The sequence below is a fragment of the Cherax quadricarinatus genome, chromosome 96 (genome assembly GCF_038502225.1).
Source record: "Cherax quadricarinatus isolate ZL_2023a chromosome 96, ASM3850222v1, whole genome shotgun sequence".
NCBI classification, from domain to species: domain Eukaryota; kingdom Metazoa; phylum Arthropoda; class Malacostraca; order Decapoda; family Parastacidae; genus Cherax; species Cherax quadricarinatus.
The window spans coordinates 10,590,866-10,616,401 of record NC_091387.1 but is presented as its reverse complement, the minus strand read 5'-3'; the positions used below and the strand labels follow the sequence as shown (position 1 = coordinate 10,616,401).

General features: G+C 39.5%; 1 protein-coding gene across 2 annotated transcripts in view; it reads left to right on the top strand.

The window, feature by feature from the left end:
• Eaf (ELL-associated factor) overlaps positions 1-19,132 on the top strand; it is a 28,159-nt gene extending 9,027 nt beyond the window's left edge. The window contains exons 4-5 of one of the 2 annotated variants that reach the window (XM_053795681.2): positions 14,404-14,521; positions 18,744-19,132. In XM_053795681.2, coding sequence (XP_053651656.1) covers positions 14,404-14,521; positions 18,744-18,817 — 192 coding nt within the window. In that variant the 3' untranslated portion in view covers positions 18,818-19,132. The remainder of the gene's footprint in view (positions 1-14,403; positions 14,522-18,743) is intronic. The other variant, XM_053795682.2, reaches the window with a different exon arrangement.
• Positions 19,133-25,536: the final 6,404 nt, after the last annotated feature.

Sequence of the window (25,536 nt, the reverse complement as noted above, 5' to 3'; positions counted from 1 at the left end):
CATTACTATTATTATAATCAAGGGGGAAGCGCTAAACCCGGAGGATTATACAGCACCTGGGGGGGGGGGGATGTGGAAGGCATTCAGGCTTAATTCGGGGAACTGGAGCACAGATCCAATTCCCTAAATCAAGAGCCCCTCACCAACATCAAGGAACCTTCCTTGAGGGGAGTACTAGGAACATCTACTTTGTTTATTCTGGACCCCATTTTTAAATTGGCAATTTTTTAATTTTGTGTGACATTGGGTGAATTGCTGATTTCCAGTCTATTAGGTAACTGAAATAGGTAAATGGGCAGTTTCTTGTACTCAGTCAATAGAATAGAAGTATTTTTTTTTTATTGACACACTGGCCAGTTCCCACCAAGGCAGGGTGGCCCGAAAAAGAAAAACTTTCACCATCATTCACTCCATCACTGTCTTGCCAGAGGGGTGCTTTACACTACAGTTTATAAAACTGCAACATTAACACCCCTCTTTCAGAATAGAAGGAATACTAGCAAAATAGCTGAGTGGTCATCTGGAACAATGGAACTGGCCAAAAACAGGCCTCAAAGTGGGCAAAATCGCCAATGTAAAAATACAGTGGACCCCCCGACCAACGAAGGCATCGTCTAATGATAAATTCGACTAATGAAGTGTTTGAACGTAAAAATTTTGGCCCGACCAACATGATTCATCCCGAATGCATCCATGTGTCCCGTCTGGCCTGAATGCGCCTTAGCTGCCCTGCCTTCAGTTAGTATGCCAGTGTTTACAGGCCAGTGAGGTTGCTTCCACGCATACATTCGGTACATTTTGTATTATTCCACTGTTTTTAGTGCTTGTAACTGCTAAATAAGCCACCATGGGCCCCAAGAAAGCTTCTAGTGCCAACTCTGTGGTAAAAAGGGTGAGAATTACAATTGAAATGGAGGAGATAATTAATAAGTATGAAAGTGGAGTGCGTGTCTCCAAGCTGGCCGGGTTGTGTAACAAACCCCAATCAACCATTGCTACTATCTTGGCCAACAGAAAGGCAATCAAGGAAGCTCTTGTTGCGGAAGGTGCAAATATGTTTTCGAAACACAGATCGCAAGTACTTGAAGATGTTGAGATACTTTTGTTGTTGTGGATAAATGAGAAACAGATATCAGGAGATAGCACCTCTTGGTCAATAATACGTGAAAAGGCAAGGCAGTTGCATGACGATTTAATTAAAAAAATGCCTGCAACTAGTGGTAATGTGAGTGAATTTAAGGCCAGCAGAGGTTGGTGTGAGAGATTTAAGAATCATAGTGGCATACACAGTGTGATAAGGCATGGTGAGGTTCCCAGTTCGGACAAAAAAGTGGCTAAAAAATCTGTGCAGGAATTCCTGCGGTACATAGAGCCTGAAGGATTGCAACCCCAACAAGTGTTTAATTGTGATGAAACATGCTTGTTTTGGAAGAAAATGCCAAACAGGATCTACATTACACAGGAGGAAAAGCACTGCCAGGACACAAGCCTATGAAAGACAGGCTAACCTTAATGTTGTGTAGTAATGCTAGTGGGGATTGCAGAGTGAAGCCTCTACTCATGTATCACTCTGAAACTCCCAGAGTGTTCAGGAAAAGCAGTGTCATCAAGGCTAATTTGTGTGTGATTTGAAGAAGCCTTCTCTGAAGGTGAAGATATCAAGGTATTGCATTTGTTTTATTCCTTTAGTTGGGGCTGTATGTCAGCCACAACCCTCCATAGTGCCAACAGTGGGTTGCTCAGAAAACTAATTTCTGGTAATCTATAGAAATAACACCTGTATCGCTTGTTTGTTTTGTCCCCTTTGACATGTACGGTGGGCCTCATTTTACAGCACGTCGCTGTACAGTGGTTTGTTAATGCAGCAGTTTTCTGTTGTACCCATTCTTTATTCAGACTTCCTACAATAATTATATTCATCAGTCATAAGCTAAGGATGAAAATATTTTAAGGTACGTAATATGTGTGCTGTATATGCATTTTTTAGGCCTGGCTCTATTGCTTACCTAATATGATATGCATTTGAAAGTGAAAAAAGGCTGTTTCACTTTACAGCAATTATTGCTTTACAGCGGTAGCCTGGAACTTAACCTGCTGTGTGAACGGGGCCTTACTATGTTTACAGATACAAATACAGCCTCTCCTCACTTAGCGACGTACAGTGGACCCCCGGCTTGTGATGTTAATCCGTTCCTGAGAGCTCATCGTAAACCAAAATTATCGAAAAGCGAATCAATTTTCCCCATAAGAAATATTTTTTATTATTTTTTTTATTATCACACCGGCCGATTCCCACCAAGGCAGGGTGGCCCGAAAAAGAAAAACTTTCACCATCATTCACTCCATCACTGTCTTGCCAGAAGGGTGCTTTACACTACAGTTTTTAAACTGCAACATTAACACCCCTCCTTCAGAGTGCAGGCACTGTACTTCCCATCTCCAGGACTCAAGTCCGGCCTGCCGGTTTCCCTGAATCCCTTCATAAATGTTACTTTGCTCACACTCCAACAGCACGTCAAGTATTAAAAACCATTTGTCTCCATTCACTCCTATCAAACACGCTCACGCATGCCTGCTGGAAGTCCAAGCCCCTCGCACACAAAACCTCCTTTACCCCCTCCCTCCAACCCTTCCTAGGCCGACCCCTACCCCGCCTTCCTTCCACTACAGACTGATACACTCTTGAAGTCATTCTGTTTCGCTCCATTCTCTCTACATGTCCGAACCACCTCAACAACCCTTCCTCAGCCCTCTGGACAACAGTTTTGGTAATCCCGCACCTCCTCCTAACTTCCAAACTACGAATTCTCTGCATTATATTCACACCACACATTGCCCTCAGACATGACATCTCCACTGCCTCCAGCCTTCTCCTCGCTGCAACATTCATCACCCACGCTTCACACCCATATAAGAGCGTTGGTAAAACTATACTCTCATACATTCCCCTCTTTGCCTCCAAGGACAAAGTTCTTTGTCTCCACAGACTCCTAAGTGCACCACTCACTCTTTTTCCCTCATCAATTCTATGATTCACCTCATCTTTCATAGACCCATCCGCTGACACGTCCACTCCCAAATATCTGAATACATTCACCTCCTCCATACTCTCTCCCTCCAATCTGATATTCAATCTTTCATCACCTAATCTTTTTGTTATCCTCATAACCTTACTCTTTCCTGTATTCACCTTTAATTTTCTTCTTTTGCACACCCTACCAAATTCATCCACCAATCTCTGCAACTTCTCTTCAGAATCTCCCAAGAGCACAGTGTCATCAGCAAAGAGCAGCTGTGACAACTCCCACTTTGTGTGTGATTCTTTATCTTTTAACTCCACGCCTCTTGCCAAGACCCTCGCATTTACTTCTCTTACAACCCCATCTATAAATATATTAAACAACCACGGTGACATCACACATCCTTGTCTAAGGCCTACTTTTACTGGGAAAAAATTTCCTTCTTTCCTACATACTCTAACTTGAGCCTCACTATCCTCGTAAAAACTCTTCACTGCTTTCAGTAACCTACCTCCTACACCATACACTTGCAACATCTGCCACATTGCCCCCCTATCCACCCTGTCATATGCCTTTTCCAAATCCATAAATGCCACAAAGACCTCTTTAGCCTTATCTAAATACTGTTCACTTATATGTTTCACTGTAAACACCTGGTCCACACACCCCCTACCTTTCCTAAAGCCTCCTTGTTCATCTGCTATCCTATTCTCCGTCTTACTCTTAATTCTTTCAATTATAACTCTACCATACACTTTACCAGGTACACTCAACAGACTTATCCCCCTATAATTTTTGCACTCTCTTTTATCCCCTTTGCCTTTATACAAAGGAACTATGCATGCTCTCTGCCAATCCCTAGGTACCTTACCCTCTTCCATACATTTATTAAATAATTGCACCAACCACTCCAAAACTATATCCCCACCTGCTTTTAACATTTCTATCTTTATCCCATCAATCCCGGCTGCCTTACCCCCTTTCATTTTGCCTACTGCCTCACGAACTTCCCCCACACTCACAACTGGCTCTTCCTCACTCCTACAAGATGTTATTCCTCCTTGCCCTATACACGAAATCACAGCTTCCCTATCTTCATCAACATTTAACAATTCCTCAAAATATTCCTTCCATCTTCCCAATACCTCTAACTCTCCATTTAATAACTCTCCTCTCCTATTTTTAACTGACAAATCCATTTGTTCTCTAGGCTTTCTTAACTTGTTAATCTCACTCCAAAACTTTTTCTTATTTTCAACAAAATTTGTTGATAACATCTCACCCACTCTCTCATTTGCTCTCTTTTTACATTGCTTCACCACTCTCTTAACTTCTCTCTTTTTCTCCATATACTCTTCCCTCCTTGCATCACTTCTACTTTGTAAAAACTTCTCATATGCTAACTTTTTCTCCCTTACTACTCTCTTTACATCATCATTCCACCAATCGCTCCTCTTCCCTCCTGCACCCACTTTCCTGTAACCACAAACTTCTGCTGAACACTCTAACACTACATTTTTAAACCTACCCCATACCTCTTCGACCCCATTGCCTATGCTCTCATTAGCCCATCTATCCTCCAATAGCTGTTTATATCTTACCCTAACTGCCTCCTCTTTTAGTTTATAAACCTTCACCTCTCTCTTCCCTGATGCTTCTATTCTCCTTGTATCCCATCTACCTTTTACTCTCAGTGTAGCTACAACTAGAAAGTGATCTGATATATCTGTGGCCCCTCTATAAACATGTACATCCTGAAGTCTACTCAACAGTCTTTTATCTACCAATACATAATCCAACAAACTACTGTCATTTCGCCCTACATCATATCGTGTATACTTATTTATCCTCTTTTTCTTAAAATATGTATTACCTATAACTAAACCCCTTTCTATACAAAGTTCAATCAAAGGGCTCCCATTATCATTTACACCTGGCACCCCAAACTTACCTACCACACCCTCTCTAAAAGTTTCTCCTACTTTAGCATTCAAGTCCCCTACCACAATTACTCTCTCACTTGGTTCAAAGGCTCCTATACATTCACTTAACATCTCCCAAAATCTCTCTCTCTCCTCTGCATTCCTCTCTTCTCCAGGTGCATACACGCTTATTATGACCCACTTCTCGCATCCAACCTTGACTTTAATCCACATAATTCTTGAATTTACACATTCATATTCTCTTTTCTCCTTCCATAACTGATCATTTAACATTACTGCTACCCCTTCCTTTGCTCTAACTCTCTCAGATACTCCAGATTTAATCCCATTTATTTCCCCCCACTGAAACTCTCCTACCCCCTTCAGCTTTGTTTCGCTTAGGGCCAGGACATCCAACTTCTTTTCATTCATAACATCAGCAATCATCTGTTTCTTGTCATCCGCACTACATCCACGCACATTTAAGCAACCCAGTTTTATAAAGTTTTTCTTCTTCTCTTTTTTAGTAATTGTATACAGGAGAAGGGGTTACTAGCCCATTGCTCCCGGCATTTTAGTCGCCTCATACGACACGCATGGCTTACGGAGGAAAGATTCTTTTCCACTTCCCCATGGACAATAGAAGAAATAAAAAAGAACAAGAGCTATTTAGAAAAAGGAGAAAAACCTAGATGTATGTTTATTATTTTTTTATTATCACACCGGCCGATTCCCACCAAGGCAGGGTGGCCCGAAAAAGAAAAACTTTCACCATCATTCACTCCATCACTGTCTTGCCAGAAGGGTGCTTTGCACTACAGTTTTTAAACTGCAACATTAACACCCCTCCTTCAGAGTGCAGGCACTGTACTTCCCATCTCCAGGACTCAAGTCCGGCCTGCCGGTTTCCCTGAATCCCTTCATAAATGTTACTTTGCTCACACTCCAACAGCACGTCAAGTATAAAAAAACCATTTGTCTCCATTCACTCCTATCAAACACGCTCACGCATGCCTGCTGGAAGTCCAAGCCCCTCGCACACAAAACCTCCTTTACCCCCTCCCTCCAACCCTTCCTAGGCCGACCCCTACCCCGCCTTCCTTCCACTACAGACTGATACACTCTTGAAGTCATTCTGTTTCGCTCCATTCTCTCTACATGTCCGAACCACCTCAACAACCCTTCCTCAGCCCTCTGGACAACAGTTTTGGTAATCCCGCACCTCCTCCTAACTTCCAAACTACGAATTCTCTGCATTATATTCACACCACACATTGCCCTCAGACATGACATCTCCACTGCCTCCAGCCTTCTCCTCGCTGCAACATTCATCACCCACGCTTCACACCCATATAAGAGCGTTGGTAAAACTATACGCCTCATACGACACGCATGGCTTACGGAGGAAAGATTCTTTTCCACTTCCCCATGGACAATAGAAGAAATAAAAAAGAACAAGAGCTATTTATAATGGAAATCAAATTAATCCGTGCAAGACACCCAAAAGTATGAAAAAAAAATTTTACCACATGAAATATTAAAAGTTTAATGCACACAAACTGAAGAAGACATGCACAGTTTGTAGTACTCTACTAACAATAGAATACATGACACTTACCTTTAATGAAGATCTGGTGATGATTGATGGGATGGGAGGAGGGGAGAGTGTCGAACTTATTGTTTAGAAGGGGAATCCCCTTCCATTAGGACTTGAGGTGACAGCTTCCTTGATTGCTGTTTTCCTGGTCACTATAGTAGCGATGGTTGATTGGGGTTTTGTATACAACCTGGCCAGCTCCAACACACACACTCCACTTTCGTACTTTGCAATTATCTCTTTCTTCATTTCAATAGTCATTAGCACCCTTTTTCTCGAAGGGTTGGCACTAGAAGCTTTCTTGGGGCCCATGGTGACTTATTTTGCAGAAACAAGCACCAAAAACACTGTGATAATATGGAATGTACCTAATGTATCCTTAGATGCGAGCACACTGGCTGGCTTGTAAACACTCGCTGGCACACACGGGGCAGTTCAGGCCACACGTGGACACGTCTCGGACGAATCGCATGTACCGGATTTTTTAACGGGAACCGAGGCAAAATTTTTGCGTTAAAATGTATCGAATACCGGATTTATCGGATACCGATGCCATCGCAAACCGGGGATCCACTGTACTTGTTTACTGACAACTCAGACTTACGACGGGCTCTCTGACCTATATGCATACCTAAAAATGTATATTAGAGCTGATTTCCTCTATTCTGGAATCGACACCATGCCTAACCCTTCTAGGGTAGGGTAGGTGCCTGAGCCCGAGCCTTTAGCTCATAAGACTGTCATTCCCATTTGCCCCCTTGGGGCGGGGATGGCAGACCAGAGAGGCCTAGCTTGTGGCTAGGCCTGGGGACAGTTGGTCCCAAAGATGAGGAGGTACTTGTGCCTCCTCCCATGGGAGACTTAGGTCTCAGACACTCCCTAAAGAGGGAGCCAAGGCCGGGCCACCACTTGGAAAAGGCCCGGGCCGGGAGAATACCGGCTAATCTTTAATAATAATAATAACTCTATTCTGTTTATTACAATATACAGTGGAACCTCAAAAATCGAACCACATATCGAACCTTTCGAAAATAGGACCATTTTTTCGAACAAACTGTGTCCCTATTATCGAACGCGCCCCTATTTTATGACCGCCGGGTACGGGACCTGTCTGCCGCCCGCTCTGTCCACATCCCCGCACAGGCGCCATGAGCAGTCTAGCTTTGTTTATGCTTGAGTGAACACTAACCTGCGCTCTCATTCACGCATTTTACGATTATTTCGTTGTATTTAGTGCTTGTGGGACTGTGAAATGAGCTGCCATGGGCCCAAAGAAACTTGCTAGTGGTACCCCTGTGGTAAAGAAAGTGAGAAACACCGTAGATGTGAAGAAGGAAATAATACAGAAGTATGAGAGTGGTGCGAGACTTGTTGAGCTTGCCAGGATGTATGGGAAAAACAAGTTGACCATCGGTTCTATCCTGTCAAAGAAAGAACAAATCAAGGAAGCTGATGTTGCAAAAGGTGTTAATATGCAAACCAAAAAAAGACCACAAATAGTTGAAGAGGTTGAGAAGTTGTTGCTGGTGTGGATCAAGGATAAAGAGATTGCAGGTGATAGTGTTTCAGAGACGATTATTTGCGAAAAGGCAAGGAAGTTGCATGCCGATCTGGTACAGAAAACTCCTGGAACCAATGCTGATAGTGAATTTAAGGCCAGCAGAGGCTGGTTTGACAGATTTAAGAAGTGTAGTGGCATACACAATGTTGTAAGACATGGTGAGGCAGCCAGTTCAGACAAACAGGCGGCTGAGAAGTTTGTACAGGAGTTTAAGGGGTACATAGACAGTGAAGAATTGAAACCTGAACAAGTGTTTAATTGTGACGAAACATGCTCGTTTTGGAAGAAAATGTCAAAAGAGGACCTTCATCACACAGGAGGAAAAGGCACTGCCAGGACACAAGCCTATGAAAGACAGGCTTACTCTTTTGTTCTGTGCTAATGCTAGTGGTGATTTTAAAGTGAAGCCTTTACTTGTGTATCATTCAGAAAATCCCAGAGTGTTTAAGAAAAACAACGTCTTTAACCCTTAAACGGTCCAAACGTATATACAGGAAGGCCCCGCTTTACGGCGTTTCACTTTACGGCGTTCCGCTAATACGGACATTTCAAATTATGACCAAAACTCGCTATACGGCTCCCCCCACCTGACTTTCTAATACGGTCACCGTGCCCCACCCTGTTTGTTTACATTCTCCATGAGCTCAGTAAGCACTAAGTCTCTCCATTTTGTCTGGAAACTCCAAAATTTCAAATGTTTTTAAAAGTTATTTCATAATTTATATATACTCTGATAATTATACTTATGTATACCTGTACCTAAATAAACTTACACACTGCTTTCATGTAGGTACACATTAAAATCACTAAGAGTCTCTACTCTTGATGCAATAATAATAATAATAATAATAATAATAATAATAATAATAATAGTAATAATAGTAATAATAATAGTAATAATAATCTCTTGGGCGCATTAATGTCGCATATTACGTTAATATAGACATTTCCCTTAATCTATCTATGATATTTTTTTCAAAATTATATAAGAAACACATTATGTAACACACAAACATGATACATGCACCCACAGTATAAAATTTTATACAAATATATACGAGATGTTTACCAAACGGTTTGTAGAAGTGTCGGAAGAATTACGTTTTCTCTAGCCCGTCACCTGTTACTAGGGATAACTGTAGAAAAATATTCCTTTCGTATGCCTTCACTTTATAGCTATAATTCTGTACTAACTTGTACACAGTGTAAGAGTATTTGTTTCGTGATTTAATTATTATAATAATAATAATAAAAATATTGTAAGGTAAAAGTTTCACAAACGCCTGACCGAGTGATCGTCCACAACCTGTTCAGTTTGTTTACGCTGTCTGAGCGCGGTGTATCTCGTTATCTCTCGTTTGCTCTTCGTTAACTAATTGGCTCTCGTTGACGATGGCATCTAAGCTTAGTTGTGATAAAAAGAAGAGTCGTAAGCCTCTTACTTTAAGTGCCAAGTTAGAAATGATTAAACTTAGTGAACAAGGTATGTCAATGGCTGAGATAGCACGTAAGCTTGGTTTGGCTCGTCAAACAGTTAGTACAGTTGTGAACAATAAGGAGAAAGTGTTGCAGGAAGTTAAAAGTGCTACACCAGTGACCACTAAAGTTATAAGAAAACGTGATAACCTTATTGCTGACATGGAAAAACTTTTAATGGTGTGGATTGATGATCAGACTAGTCACAAGGTGCCTTTAAGCAGAGCCATTATCCAGTCCAAAGCCCTAAGTCTCTTCAATTCTATGAAGGCTGAGAGAGGGGAGGAAGCTGCTGAAGATAAATTCTCAGCTAGCAGAGGCTGGTTTAATAGGTTTAAGGAAAGAAGTCAACTTCACAACATCAGAGTGCAGGGTGAAGCTGCAAGCGCTGACAATTTAGCTGCAGAAAATTATCCACTTGAACTAGCCGAGATAATAGAATGTGGTGGATATACCAAGCAACAGATTTTTAATGTGGATGAGACTGCATTATTTTGGAAGAAGATGCCATCTAGGACATTTATTGCTAAGGAAGAGAAGTCAATGCCTGGCTTCAAAGCTGCAAAAGACAGGCTAACACTCTTGCTAGGAGCTAATGCAGCTGGTGACTGCAAGTTAAAACCTATGATGATTTATCACTCAGAGAATCCTAGGGCCCTAAAGAACTATGCAAAAGGCAGCCTCCCAGTTTATTATAAATCTAATTCGAAAGCTTGGATGACTGCCAATCTTTTCATAAGTTGGTTCACGGACTATTTTAAGCCTACAGTTGAGGCTTACTGCAAGGAAAAGAAAATTCCTTTTAATGTTTTACTTGTTTTAGACAATGCCCCTGCCCACCCTACAGCTCTACATGGTATGTACAGGGAGATAAATGTTGCTTTTATACCTCCAAACACAACTTCATTACTGCAGCCGATGGACCAAGGTGTAATTGCAGCCTTTAAATCTTATTACCTAAGAAGAACTTTCATTAAGGCTGTAAATTTCCTAGACAGTGATAAAATGCCTGGGCCTAAAGAAAATAAATTAAAAACCTTTTGGAAAGGTTTCACAATTTTGGATGGCATTAAAAATATTAGAGATGCATGGAATGAAGTTAATGAAACTACACTCAAAGGTGTTTGGAAGAATCTGATTCCTGAACTTATGGATGATTTTGAAGGTTTTGAGAATCCAGTGGGGGAAGTGTGTGTAAATGTTGTTGATATGGCAAGGGAATTAGAACTGGAAGTGGAGCCTGAGGATGTGGAAGAATTGCTTCTCTCTCATGATGAGGTTCTGACAGACCAAGACCTTCTTCTGATTGAAGAGCAAAGAAAGAAATTTCATGAAGAGGAGATCCATCCTGATGATAGTCCTGTTACCATTAAAGAAATGAAAACCCAGGATTTGGAAGAAGCTATCAACCATATAGAAATAGCAATGGCAATTTTTGAGAAGATTGATCCAAATTTTGAACGAAGTTCAAAAGTGAATGCAACCCTTTCCCATGATGTTACATGCTATAAAGAAATTTTAAGGGAAAGGAAAAAAAAATCCATGAGGCAAAGTTCAATGCTTTCCTACTTTAAGAAAATATCATGCCAACCTTCAACATCAACAGCCAGCATTCAACAGCCTTCAACATCAACAGCTAGCCTTCAACAGCCTTCAACATCAACATACACCCCTTCAAAAGCCTCACACAAGTCTCCAAAACGAATCAAATTAGTTGAAGAATTAGAGGATGATGGTCTGCCATCTCCTGATTTGATTCAATAACTACATTGCCACTCACCTCTCACACATTCATATTAAGTAATTAAAGGTATGTAATAAATGTACTGTGTGTAATTTTACTTTTCATTGTTTTTTTTAATGCTTAGTTCTATTGCTAATTTAATATATGTCAGTGTAAATACGTTATCTAGCATTTATATGCATTTACAAGGAAAATAAAAGGGTGTTCCACTTTACGGCGGTTTCCGCTTTACGGCGGTAGCCTGGAACCTAACCCGCCGTATAAGTGGGGCCTTCCTGTATACGTTTTTTCAACATTTAAAGTATGTAAAAAAATTTAGATCTTCTTTTGTTTTTTACATTTGAAAATGTGTAAAAAACTTTTATCTACATTTTATTTTTTGTTATACAGTGGACCCCCGCATAACGATTACCTCCGAATGCGACCAGTTATGTAAGTGTATTTATGTAAGTGCGTTTGTACGTGTATGTTTGGGGGTCTGAAATGGACTAATCTACTTCACAATATTTCTTATGGGAACAAATTCGGTCAGTACTGGCACCTGAACATACTTCTGGAATGAAAAAATATCGTTAACCGGGGGTCCACTGTATTTGAAAATATGTAAAAAAACGTAGATCTACTTTTGGAGCACTACGGATTTGAACATCGATCTGTTTGGACCGGTTAAGGGTTAAGAACAAGTTATGTGTCTTGTGGAAAGCTAATCATAAGGCATGGGTCACAAGACAAATTTTCAAAGAGTGGGTTCATGAAGTGTTTGGCCCCAGTGTGAAAAAATACCTCCAGGAAAAGAAATTGCCACTCAAGTGCCTCCTGTTAATGGACAATGCTCCTGCTCATCCTCCAAACTTATTAGACCTCTTATTTAAGGACTTCAGTTTTATAAAAGTGAAGTTCTAGCCTCCTAACACCACTCCTCTCCTCCAGCCCATGGACCAGCAGGTCATTTCTAACTTCAAAAAACTCTACACAAAAGCAGTGTTTGAAAAGTGCTTTGAAGTGACCACAGACACTAAGTTGACCCTAAGAGAGTTCTGGAGGAATCACTTCAACATCTACAACTCCATAAGCCTTATAGGTAAGGCTTGGGAGGGAGTGACTTCCAGGACTTTGAACTCTGCTTGGAGACAATTGTGGCCAGATTGTGTCCAAAAGAGGGATTTTGAAGGGTTTGAGGCTGACCCTGACCCAGCTCACCCTCTGCCTGTTGTGGATTCTATTGTGGCATTGGGGAACACCCTGGGGTTGGAGGTGAGTGGTGAGGATGTGGAAGAGTTGGTGGAGGACCACAGGGAAGAGCTATCCACTGAAGAGCTGCAAGAGCTTCATCTGGAGCAGTATCGGGCCACAGCTGAGGAACTTGCTTCAGAGGAGGAGGAAGAGGGAGTGGATGAGGTGCCTTCTTCAAAGATTAAGGAGATTTGTGCCAAGTGGAATGATGTCCAAATGTTTGTGCAAAAGTACCACCCTGAGCAAGCTGAAACAAGCTTTGCAACAAGTTCAGTGACAGAACCATGTCCCATTTTAGGGAAATGTTAAAGAGGCGCCAGAAACAGAGGACTGTGGACAGTTATTTTGTGAGACAGGGGTCCAGTGACTCTCAAGCTGGTCCTAGTGGCATTAAAAGACAGAGAAGGGAAGTAACCCCAGAGAGGGCTTTACCTGAAGTCCTCATGGAGGGGGATTCTCCTTCCAAACACTAACCCCAACTCCCTCTCTCCTCCTCCCTATCTTCCAGATGCCATCACCAATCTTCAATAAAGGTAAGTAAAAATGTTATTTTGTATATACATGTATTACTATACGTAATTAAAAACTATAGTATTTGTTGTATGTAAAACTGTAATTAATCTCTATAAAATGTATTTTTTGTGTTAATATTTTTTGGTTTCTGGAACGGATTAATTGCATTTCCATTATTTCTTATGGGAAATATTGCTTCAAATTTCAGACTTTTCGAATTTAGAACTAGCTCCTGGAATGGATTAAGTTCGATTTTTGAGGTTCCACTGTGCAGTAAACTACTGTATAAACATTTAAAAATATACCAGAAATGTTATAAATGGTGCAAAGGTAACATTAAAACAATATCAAAGATGGTTGACACAAACTCCCTACCATTATAGTATGCTCCTCACTGAGCGATGAATTCGTTTACCAACATGGTCTTAGGAACGGAACTCCGTCGTTAAGTGAGGAGAGGTTGTACTTCATTTCTCTTCTGCAATATAGAGATAGTATAGTTTACATGTAATATATATTGTTAGGCACAAAAAGAAGCCACTAGCATGCATTGTATGTCGGGTAGACTAATACTAATGTTTAAAGACTGCTTAAGAATTCGACAAATTATTAAGTAGGAGTTTTTAAGTGTATGAAAAAAATGAGAGGTAGATAGATGAACAGTTTTGCTTTATCCTATTGTGGATAATAATTTACAAGGTTACAAATACAAACAAATAGAAATTTTTATTTTGTTGCAAGATTACATTGAGCTTATGTAATTACAATAATGAAATGCAGTGTAAAGAGAGCCACTATCATGCCATGGCATTATGGGCAGACTTCTTCTTTCTTTCAACACACCGGCCATATCCCACCAAGGCAGGGTGGCCCAAAAAGAAAAACGAAAGTTTCTCTTTTAAATTTAGTAATTTATACGGGAGAAGTGCCCTTGCTCCCGGCATTTTAGTCGCCTCTTACAACACGCATGGCTTACGGAGGAAGAATTCTGTTCCACTTCCCCATGGAGATGGGCAGACTTACAGACTACTAAATAGTTGACAGTTTGCTTTCGTTTTAACCCTTAAACGGTCCAAACAGATCGACGTTCAAATTCGTAGTGCTCCAAAAGTAGATCTACTTTTTTTACATATTTTCAAATATAACCAAAAAAAAAATGTAGTTAAAAGTTTTTTTACACGTTTTCAAATGTAAAACAAAAAAGATGATCTACATTTTTTTACATACTTTCAGATGTTGAAAAAACGTATATATACGTTTGGACCATTTAAGGGTTAAGGACGATTTTGTTAGTAACCTGTTCTCGACATGTTATTTATTGGTGAATATTTTAATAGGAGATGAGTGATTCTTCGAGCGATTCCGACAGCAACAGCAGTTCCTCCTCCTGTAGCGAGTCCGACTCAGAGTCCGAACCTGAGCAAGATGCGACAGCAAAAAAGACCAATGGGCACGGTAAGTACTTACCTTTGTAATGTAGAACATTCACTGTTATAATTGTGGGAAAGCGTTTAACCCATCAAAATGGCTTGTAATCAATTTTGATCTGTCGTAGGAAAAGTAGCCCCCATTTCTTTGGATCAAGAGCCTGGGACTGCCAGCAGTGTTGTAGATACCACACAAGATAGTGTTACATTTAGAATCTCTAATGTTGAAAGGTTCTTAATTCAAGGAATTTGAGCTGCAGTTCATATCCTCAGATCAAACCTGATGATCTCTGATTCCTCAGGTGCTGCATGACCCCTTTGGGTTTAGTGCTTCATGAAAAAAATAATAACGATAATGTTTAGATGCAGTTCATCCTCCTAAGCATGTGTCTGTATTTTACTGTGACCGAAGATAATCGTTAAATTGACTTGACTCTAAAAATGTTGCGATTTTACCGTTGTGCTTCATAAGTCATCTTCGTATTTTGTGTTTGTTTGTTCATGCAATGAAACAGTCTTGTCGTTATGCATAATTTGCCATTATTCATTCAGTAGCTGTCTTTAAATAAGTGTGCAAACATCACAATTCATATGTACCCTCGTGTATCTTTTCTTTGGTTCTTTGGAGTGGAGTTGTTACACTTCCCACTTTCCAGGACTCAAATCTAGCTAACTGGTTTCCCTGAATCCCTTGATAAATGTTACCCTGCTAACACTTACAGCATGTCCATTGAACACCATTTTATCTCCATTCACTCTTATTGTAACATTGACACAAGCCTGCTGTGTGCTCGGGCTCCTGAAACTCAAAGGCTCCTTTACCCCCTCCAACTATTTCTGGGATAACCCCTACCTGCCACCCCAAATTTATACACCCTTTTCATCATCCTATTCCTCTACACCATCTCTATAAGCCCTCAACAACTTCTCAGCACTCTGAATTACATTTTTGGTGTTCCCTTCATTGCTTTTTAATTTCTACTCTCCGAATTCTCTGCATGATATTCACACCACACTTTGCATGACATCTCCACTGCCTCTATCCTCCTCCTCAGTGCAGCATTCAAATTCATGTCTTACACTCATTTAAAAGTTCTGGTATCACTATACTCTGGTACAATCCCTTTTTTGTATCCTAAATAATATTTTTTCTTCCCACAGATGCCTCAACACATCGTCCACTTTTGTCCTCTCATATTTTTTTATTCACCTCATCTTTCATAGCCCAATCTTCACCCTAGCATTCATTTCCTTTACAACCTCTTCTATAAATGTTAAACAACCATGGTGACATCGCACATCTCTGTCTTAGTTCTATTTTCACTGGAAATCCCTTTTTCCCCCATATTTTAACCTGAGCCTCACCATCCATATAAAAAAAACTTAAATGTTTTTGGTAGCCTACCTCCTGTTCCACACACATGCAAAATCTGCCTCATGACTCCCCTACCCCCACTATCATAGGCCTTTCCTAAATCCACAAATGCAACAAACAGCTTTTTGCCCTTATTTAAGTGCTCCTTATTTATGTTTCAATGGAAAGACTTGGTCTACATATATCCTACCCTTTCTAAATCCTCCCTTCTCCTCGGCAATCCTATGTTCTGTCGTACCCCAGTCCTTTCAATAATAATTCTTAACATAAACTTTACCTGATAGGTAGTAGGTTGGTAGACAGCAACCACCCAGGGAGGTACTACCATCCTGTGGTAGTAGGTTGGTAGACAGCAACCACCCAGGGAGGTACTACCATCCTGCTAAGTGAGTGTACAACAGAAGCCTGTAATTGTTTTACACGATGGTAGGATTGCTGGTGTCTTTTTTTTCTGTCTCATAAACCTGCAAGATTTCAGGTATGTCTTGCTACTTTTACTTACACTTAGGTCACATTACACATACATGTTTTTTATACATGTACAAGCATATATATATATATACACACACCCCTCTGGGTTTTCTATTTTCTTTCTAGTTCTTGTTCTTGTTTATTTCCTCTTATCTCCATGGGGAAGTGGAACAGAATTCTTCCTCCATAAGCCATGCGTGTTGTAAGAGTCAACTAAAATGCTGGGAGCAAGGTGCTAGTAACCCCTTCTCCTGTATATATTACTAAATGTAAAAGGAGAAACTTTAGTTTTTCCTTTTGGGCCACCCTGCCTCGGTGGGATACGGCCGGTGTGTAGAAAGAAACATGAAAGATTTCAGGTACTTCATGCTGCTTCTACTTACACTTATGTTACATTACACATGCATGTACAAACATGTATATATATACATACCCCTCTGGGTTTTCTTCTATTTTCTTATTAGTTCTTATTCTTTTTATATTTCCTCTTATCTCCATGTGGAAGTGGAACAGAATTCTTCCTCCGTAAGCCATGCGTGTCGTACAAGGGGAGCAAGGGGCTAGTAACCCCTTCTCCTGTATACATTACTAAAGTTTAAAAGGGAAGGTCTTGTTTTTCTTCTTAGGCCACCCTGCCTCAGTGGGATACGGCCGGTGCATTGGAAAAAAAAGAAACTTTACCTAATACTATAATCAAAGGCTTATCCCCTACAATTTTTTTCAACACATCGGCCATCTCCCACCAAGGCAAGGCGACCTGAAAAAGAAGAAAGAAGTTATTCTTCCTTTTACATTTAGTAATTATACAGGAGAAGGAGTTGCTACCCCTTTGCTCCCAACTTTTTAGTCGCATTGTACTACACATGTGGCTTATTGAGGAAGGATTCTCCTCCACTTCCTCTTGCAGATCCCCAATAATTCTTTACATTAATCTTTTGTCCTCTTTTTTTCATTTCACAAAAGAACTATACCTGCTCTCTGCCAGTTCATTCATTTATTGAGCAAATACACATGCCAGTTAAACACTATACCACCAACTGCTTCCAATATCTGTCTTTATCCCATCTATCCCAACCACTTAACCCCTACCCCCTTCCCTTCCTGTCATTCTGCCTACTGCCTTTTATACTTTCCTCCAATGACCAATGCATAATTTTTTTTTTCCTTATTAACACACTGGTCATTCCCACCAAGGCAGAGTGACCCGAAAAAAGAAGAAACTCGTCACTCACTTCATTTTTAGATTTAGTTAACCTTAATCTAGCTTAATCTATATAGAAAAGCTTCCTTAAGCATATGAAGTTAATAACCAGTGTTTGTATTAAAAAAGATAGGTTACTGAATGTTAACTCTCAAGTTCAGGAGTGCCCCGCTTTACAGCGCTTCACTTTGTTGTGTTTCACTAATAGAGCAGTTTTCAGTTATATCCATTCTTCATATACAGTGGACCCCCGGTTTACGATATTTCATTCCAGAAGTATTTTTCAGGTGCCAGTACTGAACGAATTTGTTCCCATAAGGAATGTTGTGATTAGATTAGTTCACTTCAGACCCCCAAACATACACGTACAAACGCACTTACATAAATACACTTACATAATTGGTTGCATTGGGAGGTGATCGTAAAGCGGGGGTCCACTGTATTCAGAATTTCTACAATAAATTTATTTGCCACTCACTATAAGCTGAAGACAAAATTATTTTGTGTGTGGTATATATGTATCTTTTAGGCCTAGCTCTATTGTTCACTTAATAGTATATGATACAGGTACAACATCGATTTTCCGGACCTTTGGTTCCCAAGCCTTTCCAGATTATTAATATTTCTGCCTTTAGAGAGCACAGTATTCCTTGGTCTTGGGATTATTGGACACCACTGCCTCATGAAAAACATTTTTCTTTGTCACTAATCAATAATGTGTACAAATCAGGGAACAGGTGGGGTCTGAACCCATGGGAAGTGAACCCTAAAACTCACAGGCCAGTGTGTTAACCACTTGGCAAGCTGGTTCTGAAAAGATTCATTTAATTAGGTATATGTCTGTACACCATAAGGAGGTTAGCATGGGCCACTACTGACCACAAGTACAGGTTTTTACAGATGAATCCCACACCAGCGTGGCTGTGGCATACTCTAGCTCAAGTCCCTTCAAAGCTGTTGTGATTTGTTTGCAATTTTGTTATTATAAATTTGTAAGTAATACAGAGAAAGATCACAGTCAGTGGGATTCGAAATGACTTGTAAGAAGTGGCAAAGCTCCTCTAGATCATTTTTTGTATAGACCTCTACTTACTTCTGTGTGGTGCATCGATAAAAAAAATTGTAAGTAATGTATACAGTACCGTATGATGTCAGAAATTTGGTCTTTTTCAGTGCCTAAATAATTTTTTTTTTTATTTTCAGGTGCCACAGCAAATGGAACCAACGACTTAATCAATGACCTCGCATTGTCTTCTGTTTCGGAAGACAGCGATTAATTTCCTAGCTAGATTTTCAGTCTACCTATAATTAAAGAAGGTAGTAAAAAAATTTCTGTGTATAGATAAAACATATGCCTTTATATTTTTTAGTGACTGAAAGGCAAGCCATAATTTTACTATACTTTTCTAAATGTATAAGTTAATGTTGATAATTGTTGTGGTGGGTGTGGATGGTGTTCTCTTAGCCTTAGTGATCTTGTGCTTCAGACATCCTTAAGGAAACTGTCTGAGGTTTGTGAAAGCTTATTGTGAATTTCAAATTTTGTTGGTGTCGTCGGTAACTTTCAGTGCCTTTTTTTTTTTTTTTTTTTTTTTTTTTTTTGTAATGAAGTTTGCGTTGGTAAGCAATGTTAATTTTTCTGGATATTGTGATTTTGAAGGGATAAAAACTGTTTATTTCAAATCAGTTTTCACACTGTAAATAGAGGTGGTCCTTAATTTACAAACACCCATACTTAACATCCGTACTTAACGACTGTACTTGACATTCACACTTGACATTCACACTTGACATTCACACTTGACATCCGCGCTTGACATCCACATTTACAAATATACACACATAGGAAGCAAATTAAGTTTTACAATTCTTGAACTGCAGAAACAAATAAGTCAAGCCTAACTATCCTTTGTGTTATTGTTTTCCACACCAGGAACACAGTTGTGGGTTGAAACACAGCAAAAGTAACACAAATGTAGGTTGAAACACAAGAAGTGACATTTTTGTAAGTTGAAACACCTGTTTAGTAGCACATAAGTTGACACACAAGGAAAGTTAGAGACCTGCAGTACAGTGGACCCCCGGTTAACGATATTTTTTCACTCCAGAAGTATGTTCAGGTGCCAGTACTGACCGAATTTGTTCCCATAAGAAATATTGTGAAGTAGATTAGTCCATTTCAGACCCCCAAACATACACGTACAAACGCACTTACTTAAATACACTTACATAATTGGTCGCATTTGGAGGTAATCGTTATGCGGGGGTCCACTGTAGTTCTTTTACAGAAAATTTGTTGACATGCCAAGTGACATTTGGTTGTCTTGCTCTTTTCTCTCTCTCTCTCTACCAGTTCTCACTTTTCTCTAATTCTTAGTCTTTCCTCTTTCTTTTTTCTCTCTCTCCTCTATTTCTTGCTTCTAATTTTTACTCTCCTTCATTTCTTGTACTCTTCCTTTTCCTGCTCTTTCCCCTCAGTTCCCTTGATGCTGGTGAGGGGACACGAGCAGAGGAGCTGGACTTGTTTGCCCCCTCTTTGGATCAAACCTGAATGCCTTCCATTCCTCCATATTTTCATTGTCACTTTATCGCTGACATTGGGAATTTTTTGAGGAAGATGGAAGAGTATTGTGTTTGTAATACATGGATGCTAAATTACCAATTATCTTGATGGGTTAATTCCTCAGGGATTGAAGGGTTGGCAAAAATTAGAATATTGCAGTGTTTCAGATTAGCCATGTTGTTTTGGGTTTGTATGCCTGCAGGCTTCTGGCAGCAACAGTCTGGTTAACCAGCACCCAGTAATGATGTCGGGCATCAGAACAGGTTTTGAGAGCAGAATTCTTGGCGAAACTAGCCACAGGTACGTTGGATCGTTGTCTTTTCACTACCATCGTACATTTTAGTGCAGTAGAGAAGAAAAAGGCACAGTACCGTGACTGGAACAATACACAAATAACCCACACATTAGAGAGAAACTTAAGAAGACATTTTGGTCCAACTTGCCCTATTTAAGTCATAAGCTTCTCTCTCCTATGTGCGTGTTATTTATGTGGTGTTTAGTGCTCTAAGATGTGAAGGAACATTTTGAACACTAGTCGCAAAATCTATCGTGCACTTTGCAATTCACATTGCCGCTACTTGATACTGTCAACTGTTACCCCAAACACCTTCATGCAGGGCACATGTAAATTTTATGAACTTAATTGTGCTGTACACACATTCTATTGACCTGTGTGCTTCTTATTAGTTCCTAGTCTTGTTGTAACACTCACTATACTTTACTGTATTGTGTGCTTCTTAATCACATTCTTAATAACACATTCTTAATAACATTCACTATACTTTACTGTCCTATGTGCTTCTTAATAGTTCCTAATCTTAATAACATTACTGTTCTGTCCTATGTGCTTCTTAATAGTTCCTAATCTTAATAACATTACTGTTCTGTCCTATGTGCTTCTTAATAGTTCCTAATCTTAATAACATTACTGTACTGTCCTATGTGCTTCTTAATAGTTCCTAATCTTAACATTCACTATACTTTACTGTCCTATGTGCTTCTTAATAGTTTCTGATCTTAACATTATACTGTCTGGTCTGAGGCACTGTGGAAGAGGTGATCGCGATCATCCTTATCAGAGAACACTAAGAGATATGATTGAAGTGTAATTAACACTTGTCAGTGCTCAGTAATAATCCACATTTAGACAAACTCAGGAGATTAATTGATCTGTATATATCGACCCCTTTCTGCTGAAGAGGATCCCAGGAGAGGGTTGAAATATACAGATCAATTATATCCTGAGTTTGTCTCCATGGGGGTTATTAATCACTAAGATGTGTGATTATTCATGTACATGAGGTCTTCAAACTTTAAAAATACCACAAACTCGACACAACTACAAAGCTTTTGTATCAGCATAGTTGAAAGTACTATTCTTTGTAATATTGTTTTTAAGTTGATTCACCAGGCATGCAGCTTTTTCAAGTTTAAAGTTCAGGAACTTTTTTGTTAGTCGAAACACTAGGCACAACTTGTTTGCAAGTTTAAACACCAGATATCCAATGTGTTTGTAAATTAAAACACCAGAAACACAACATATTTGTAAGTTTAAACTCTTGGAACACAACTTGTTTGCAACTAAAATGATAGGAACACAACTTGTTTGCAACTTAAAATGTTAGGAACACAACTTGTTTGCAACTAAAATGTTAGGAACACAATGTGTTTGCAACTTAAAATGTTAGGAACACAACTTGTTTGCAACTTAAAATGTTAGGAATGCAACTTGTTTGTAAGTTTTGGACCTCTTGTCTGTCTGTGTGTAAAAATTTCCATTTAGTAACTGAAGTTACTAAAGTTTTATCCCCAAAGACCTAAAAATAGGTTATCCACATTCAGTACTTTAGTCAGGCTTATGGGTAAATATTGCTTACTAAACCACCTGGTATTTATTTTTTACACGACTTCATTGCTTATAGAGAATGCTGAACTATTACTGAATTTTCTCATATTTAATAGTCATTTTTTAGTCTCTTGTATGTAAATCAGACGAAACTAAAATCTGTTAATGGATTATGTTATGAAAATAGTTTGAGATGGTATGATTGTTTTTTTAAGTGACAGTGTGTCCATCTTCCTCATGAGGCAAAGGAAATTTAATGTGTATCCTTTCTCAGATTTGCCAAATGCACCAGTAGTAGTTATATCGTAAGCTTTTCAAATTTATTTCAATGTTTTTTAATGAATTATGAATTGTCTCTTGACAGAATTAAGTCGCTCAATGTACAGTGGTGTGCAATATAAAAAAGGAGTATGTAGATAAAAGGTGCAAGGAACAAAAAGGCACAATACCATGACTGGAATAATACACAAATAACCCATACATAGGAGAGAGAGGCTTATGACGTTTCGATCTGACTTGAGCCATTTACAAGTCCAGGTCGGACTGAATCATCTGCCACAGGCTTCTCTACTATGTGTGTGTTATTTGTGCAAGATAAAGGTGTGTTTAGTAACTTTATAATAATTATAATGATGCAATGGAACAGAAATTTGAGTATGTTAAATCCTTACACTGTAGGGAATTCCTCAAAATATATTTGCTGTTTATAGTTTTTTTGATCAGTCACTACATGGAAAATTACATTTATGTAAGTAGGTCTATACACTTCTGTATATAATTAATTGTAATGACAGTATTGTTATTTTAGTGAAAATAATTATAGTTAACATTTCACAACATTAAAATAAAGTCCTGTAATTTTGAAGTCTGGCATTTTAATCCTTTTGTGTAGCGTGTCGTTCAGATTTATTTAACCCTTAAACTGTCCAAACGTAGATTTACATTTGCTCGCGTAGCACTCCGAACATAGATCTACGTTTTTTTACGTGCTTTCAAATGGAGAAAATCGAAGTCGGAGCACTACGCGCATAAATATAGATCTACGTTTGGACAGTTTAAGGGTTAAGATATGCTCCTGAAGGCTCTATCATGTTCAAAAATCATGATAAATGACACTTGAGTCCTGGAAATGGGAAGTACAATGCCTGCACTCTAAAGGAAGGGTTTGGGATATTGGCAGTTTGGAGGGATATGTTGTGTATCTTTATACGTATATGCTTCTAAACTGTTGTATTCTGAGCACCTCTGCAAAAACAGTGATTATGTGTGAGTGAGGTGAAAGTGTTGAATAATGATGAAAGTATTTTCTTTTTGGGGATTTTCTTTCTTTTTGAGTCACCCTGCCTCGGTGGGAGACGGCCAACTTGTTGAAAAAAAAAAAATCATTAATAACACTATGTAACAAAATTTCACTTTTGTCGTGCTCCTGGGAAATAAGCATCATTTCCCAATTCTTTATAACTAAACAAAATTTAAAAAGCAATTTTGATCCCAGAACTTTGCTTTTGTGGTCAGGAAACTTCTGGAACACTTTCGAGAGAGAGTGATGTAAAACTATTATGTTCTAGGGTTTTGCTTTGCTAATATAAAAACAGGGACTCGCAAACCATCATTCAGTTTAGCTCTGCCTACCTGAGAAGACACATCAGAAGTGAAATGGCATCAAGAGGCTGCAGTCATTCTCCAAATGCATTCTGCTACATATGTGGTCAATTCATTAACCCTTAAACGGTCCAAACAGATCAACGTTCAAATTTGTAGTGCTACAAAAGTAGATCTACTTTTTTTTACATTTTTTCAAATATAACAAAAAAAAAAAGTAGATAAAAGGTAAAACAAAAAAGAAGATCTACATTTTTTTATACTTTCAGATGTTGAAAAAACGTATATATACGTTTGGACCATTTAAGGGTTAATTCTGTAACGGCATCAAAAACAATGTGTGAAGCTTACAAAGCATATTTTGTCATGCCAGTTGTGGACCAAGACAAGACCTGGGCACCTCATGTTACTTGTGAACATTGTAAGAAAACATTGGAAGGTAAGAAAGTCATTAGTTATATGAAGGGTAAAATTTTGAATAGGAACAATTTTAAAAGTGGGAGTTGTCACAGTTGCTCTTTGCTGATGACACTGTGCTCTTGGGAGATTCTGAAGAGAAGTTGCAGATGCTGGTGGATGAATTTGGTAGGGTGTGCAAAAGAAGAAAATAAAAAGTGAATACAGGAAAGTGTAAGGTTATGAGGATAACAAAAAGATTAGGTGATGAAAGATTGGATATCAGATTGGAGGGAGAGAGTATGGAGGAGGTGAATATATTCAGATATTTGGGAGTGGACGTGTCAGCGGATGGGTCTATGGAAGATGAGGTGAATCATAGAATTGATGAGGGGAAAAGGGTGAGCGGTGCACTTAGGAGTCTGTGGAGACCAAGAACTTTGTCCTTGGAAGCAAAGAGGGGAATGTATGAGAGTATAGTTTTACCAACGCTCTTATATGGGTGTGAAGCGTGGGTGATGAATGTTGCAGCGAGGAGAAGGCTGGAGGCAGTGGAGATGTCATGTCTGAGGGCAATGTGTGGTGTGAATGTAATGCAGAGAATTCGTAGTTTGGAAGTTAGGAGGAGGTGCGGGATTGCCAAAACTGTTGTCCAGAGGGCTGAGGAAGGGTTGTTGAGGTGGTTCAGACATGTAGAGAGAATGGAGCGAAACAGAATGACTTCAAGAGTGTATCAGTCTGTAGTGGAAGGAAGGCGGGGTAGGGGTTGGCCCAGGAAAGGTTGGAGGGAGGGGGTAAAGGAGGTTTTGTGTGCGAGGGGCTTGGACTTCCAGCGGGCATGCATGAGCGTGTTTGATAGGAGTGAATGGAGACACATGGGTTTTAATACTTGACGTGCTGTTGGAGTGTGAGCAAAGTAACATTTATGAAGGGATTCAGGGACACTGGCAGGCCAGACCTGAGTCCTGGAGATGGGAAGTACAGTGCCTGCACTCTGAAGGAGAGGTGTTAATGTTGCAATTTAAAAACTGTAGTGTAAAGCACCCTTCTGGCAAGACAGTGATGGAGTGAATGATGGTGAAAGTTTTTCTTTTCCGGGTCACCCTGCCTTGGTGGGTATCTGCCAGTGTGTTAATAATAATAATAATAAAAAAAAAATTCTTATCCAGACCTTTCAGGTTCCCATTTAAAGATTTGATTGATGTCCACCTGGTGTCTTGCAGTGTCTTTAATGGAGGACACACTCATGCAAATTTGGGTGACATCTGCAAAGGAAGGCACGGTGCTGTGGTTTACATCACTGTCGACGTTACATATGAGGATGAGGAACAGGCAGGTACTGTGCCTTGTGGAACAGAGCTTTTCACAATAGCTGCCTCGGACTTTACTCTGTTTACTACTACTATTTGTGTTCTATTTGTTAGGAAATTATAGATCCATCTACCAACTTTCCCGTTATTCTTTTATAATGCATTTTATGTGCTATTACACCATGGTCACACTTGTCAAAGGCTTTTGCAAAGTCTGTGTATACTACATCTGCATTTTGTTTGTCTTCTAGAGCATCCAGGACCTTGTCATAGTGGTCC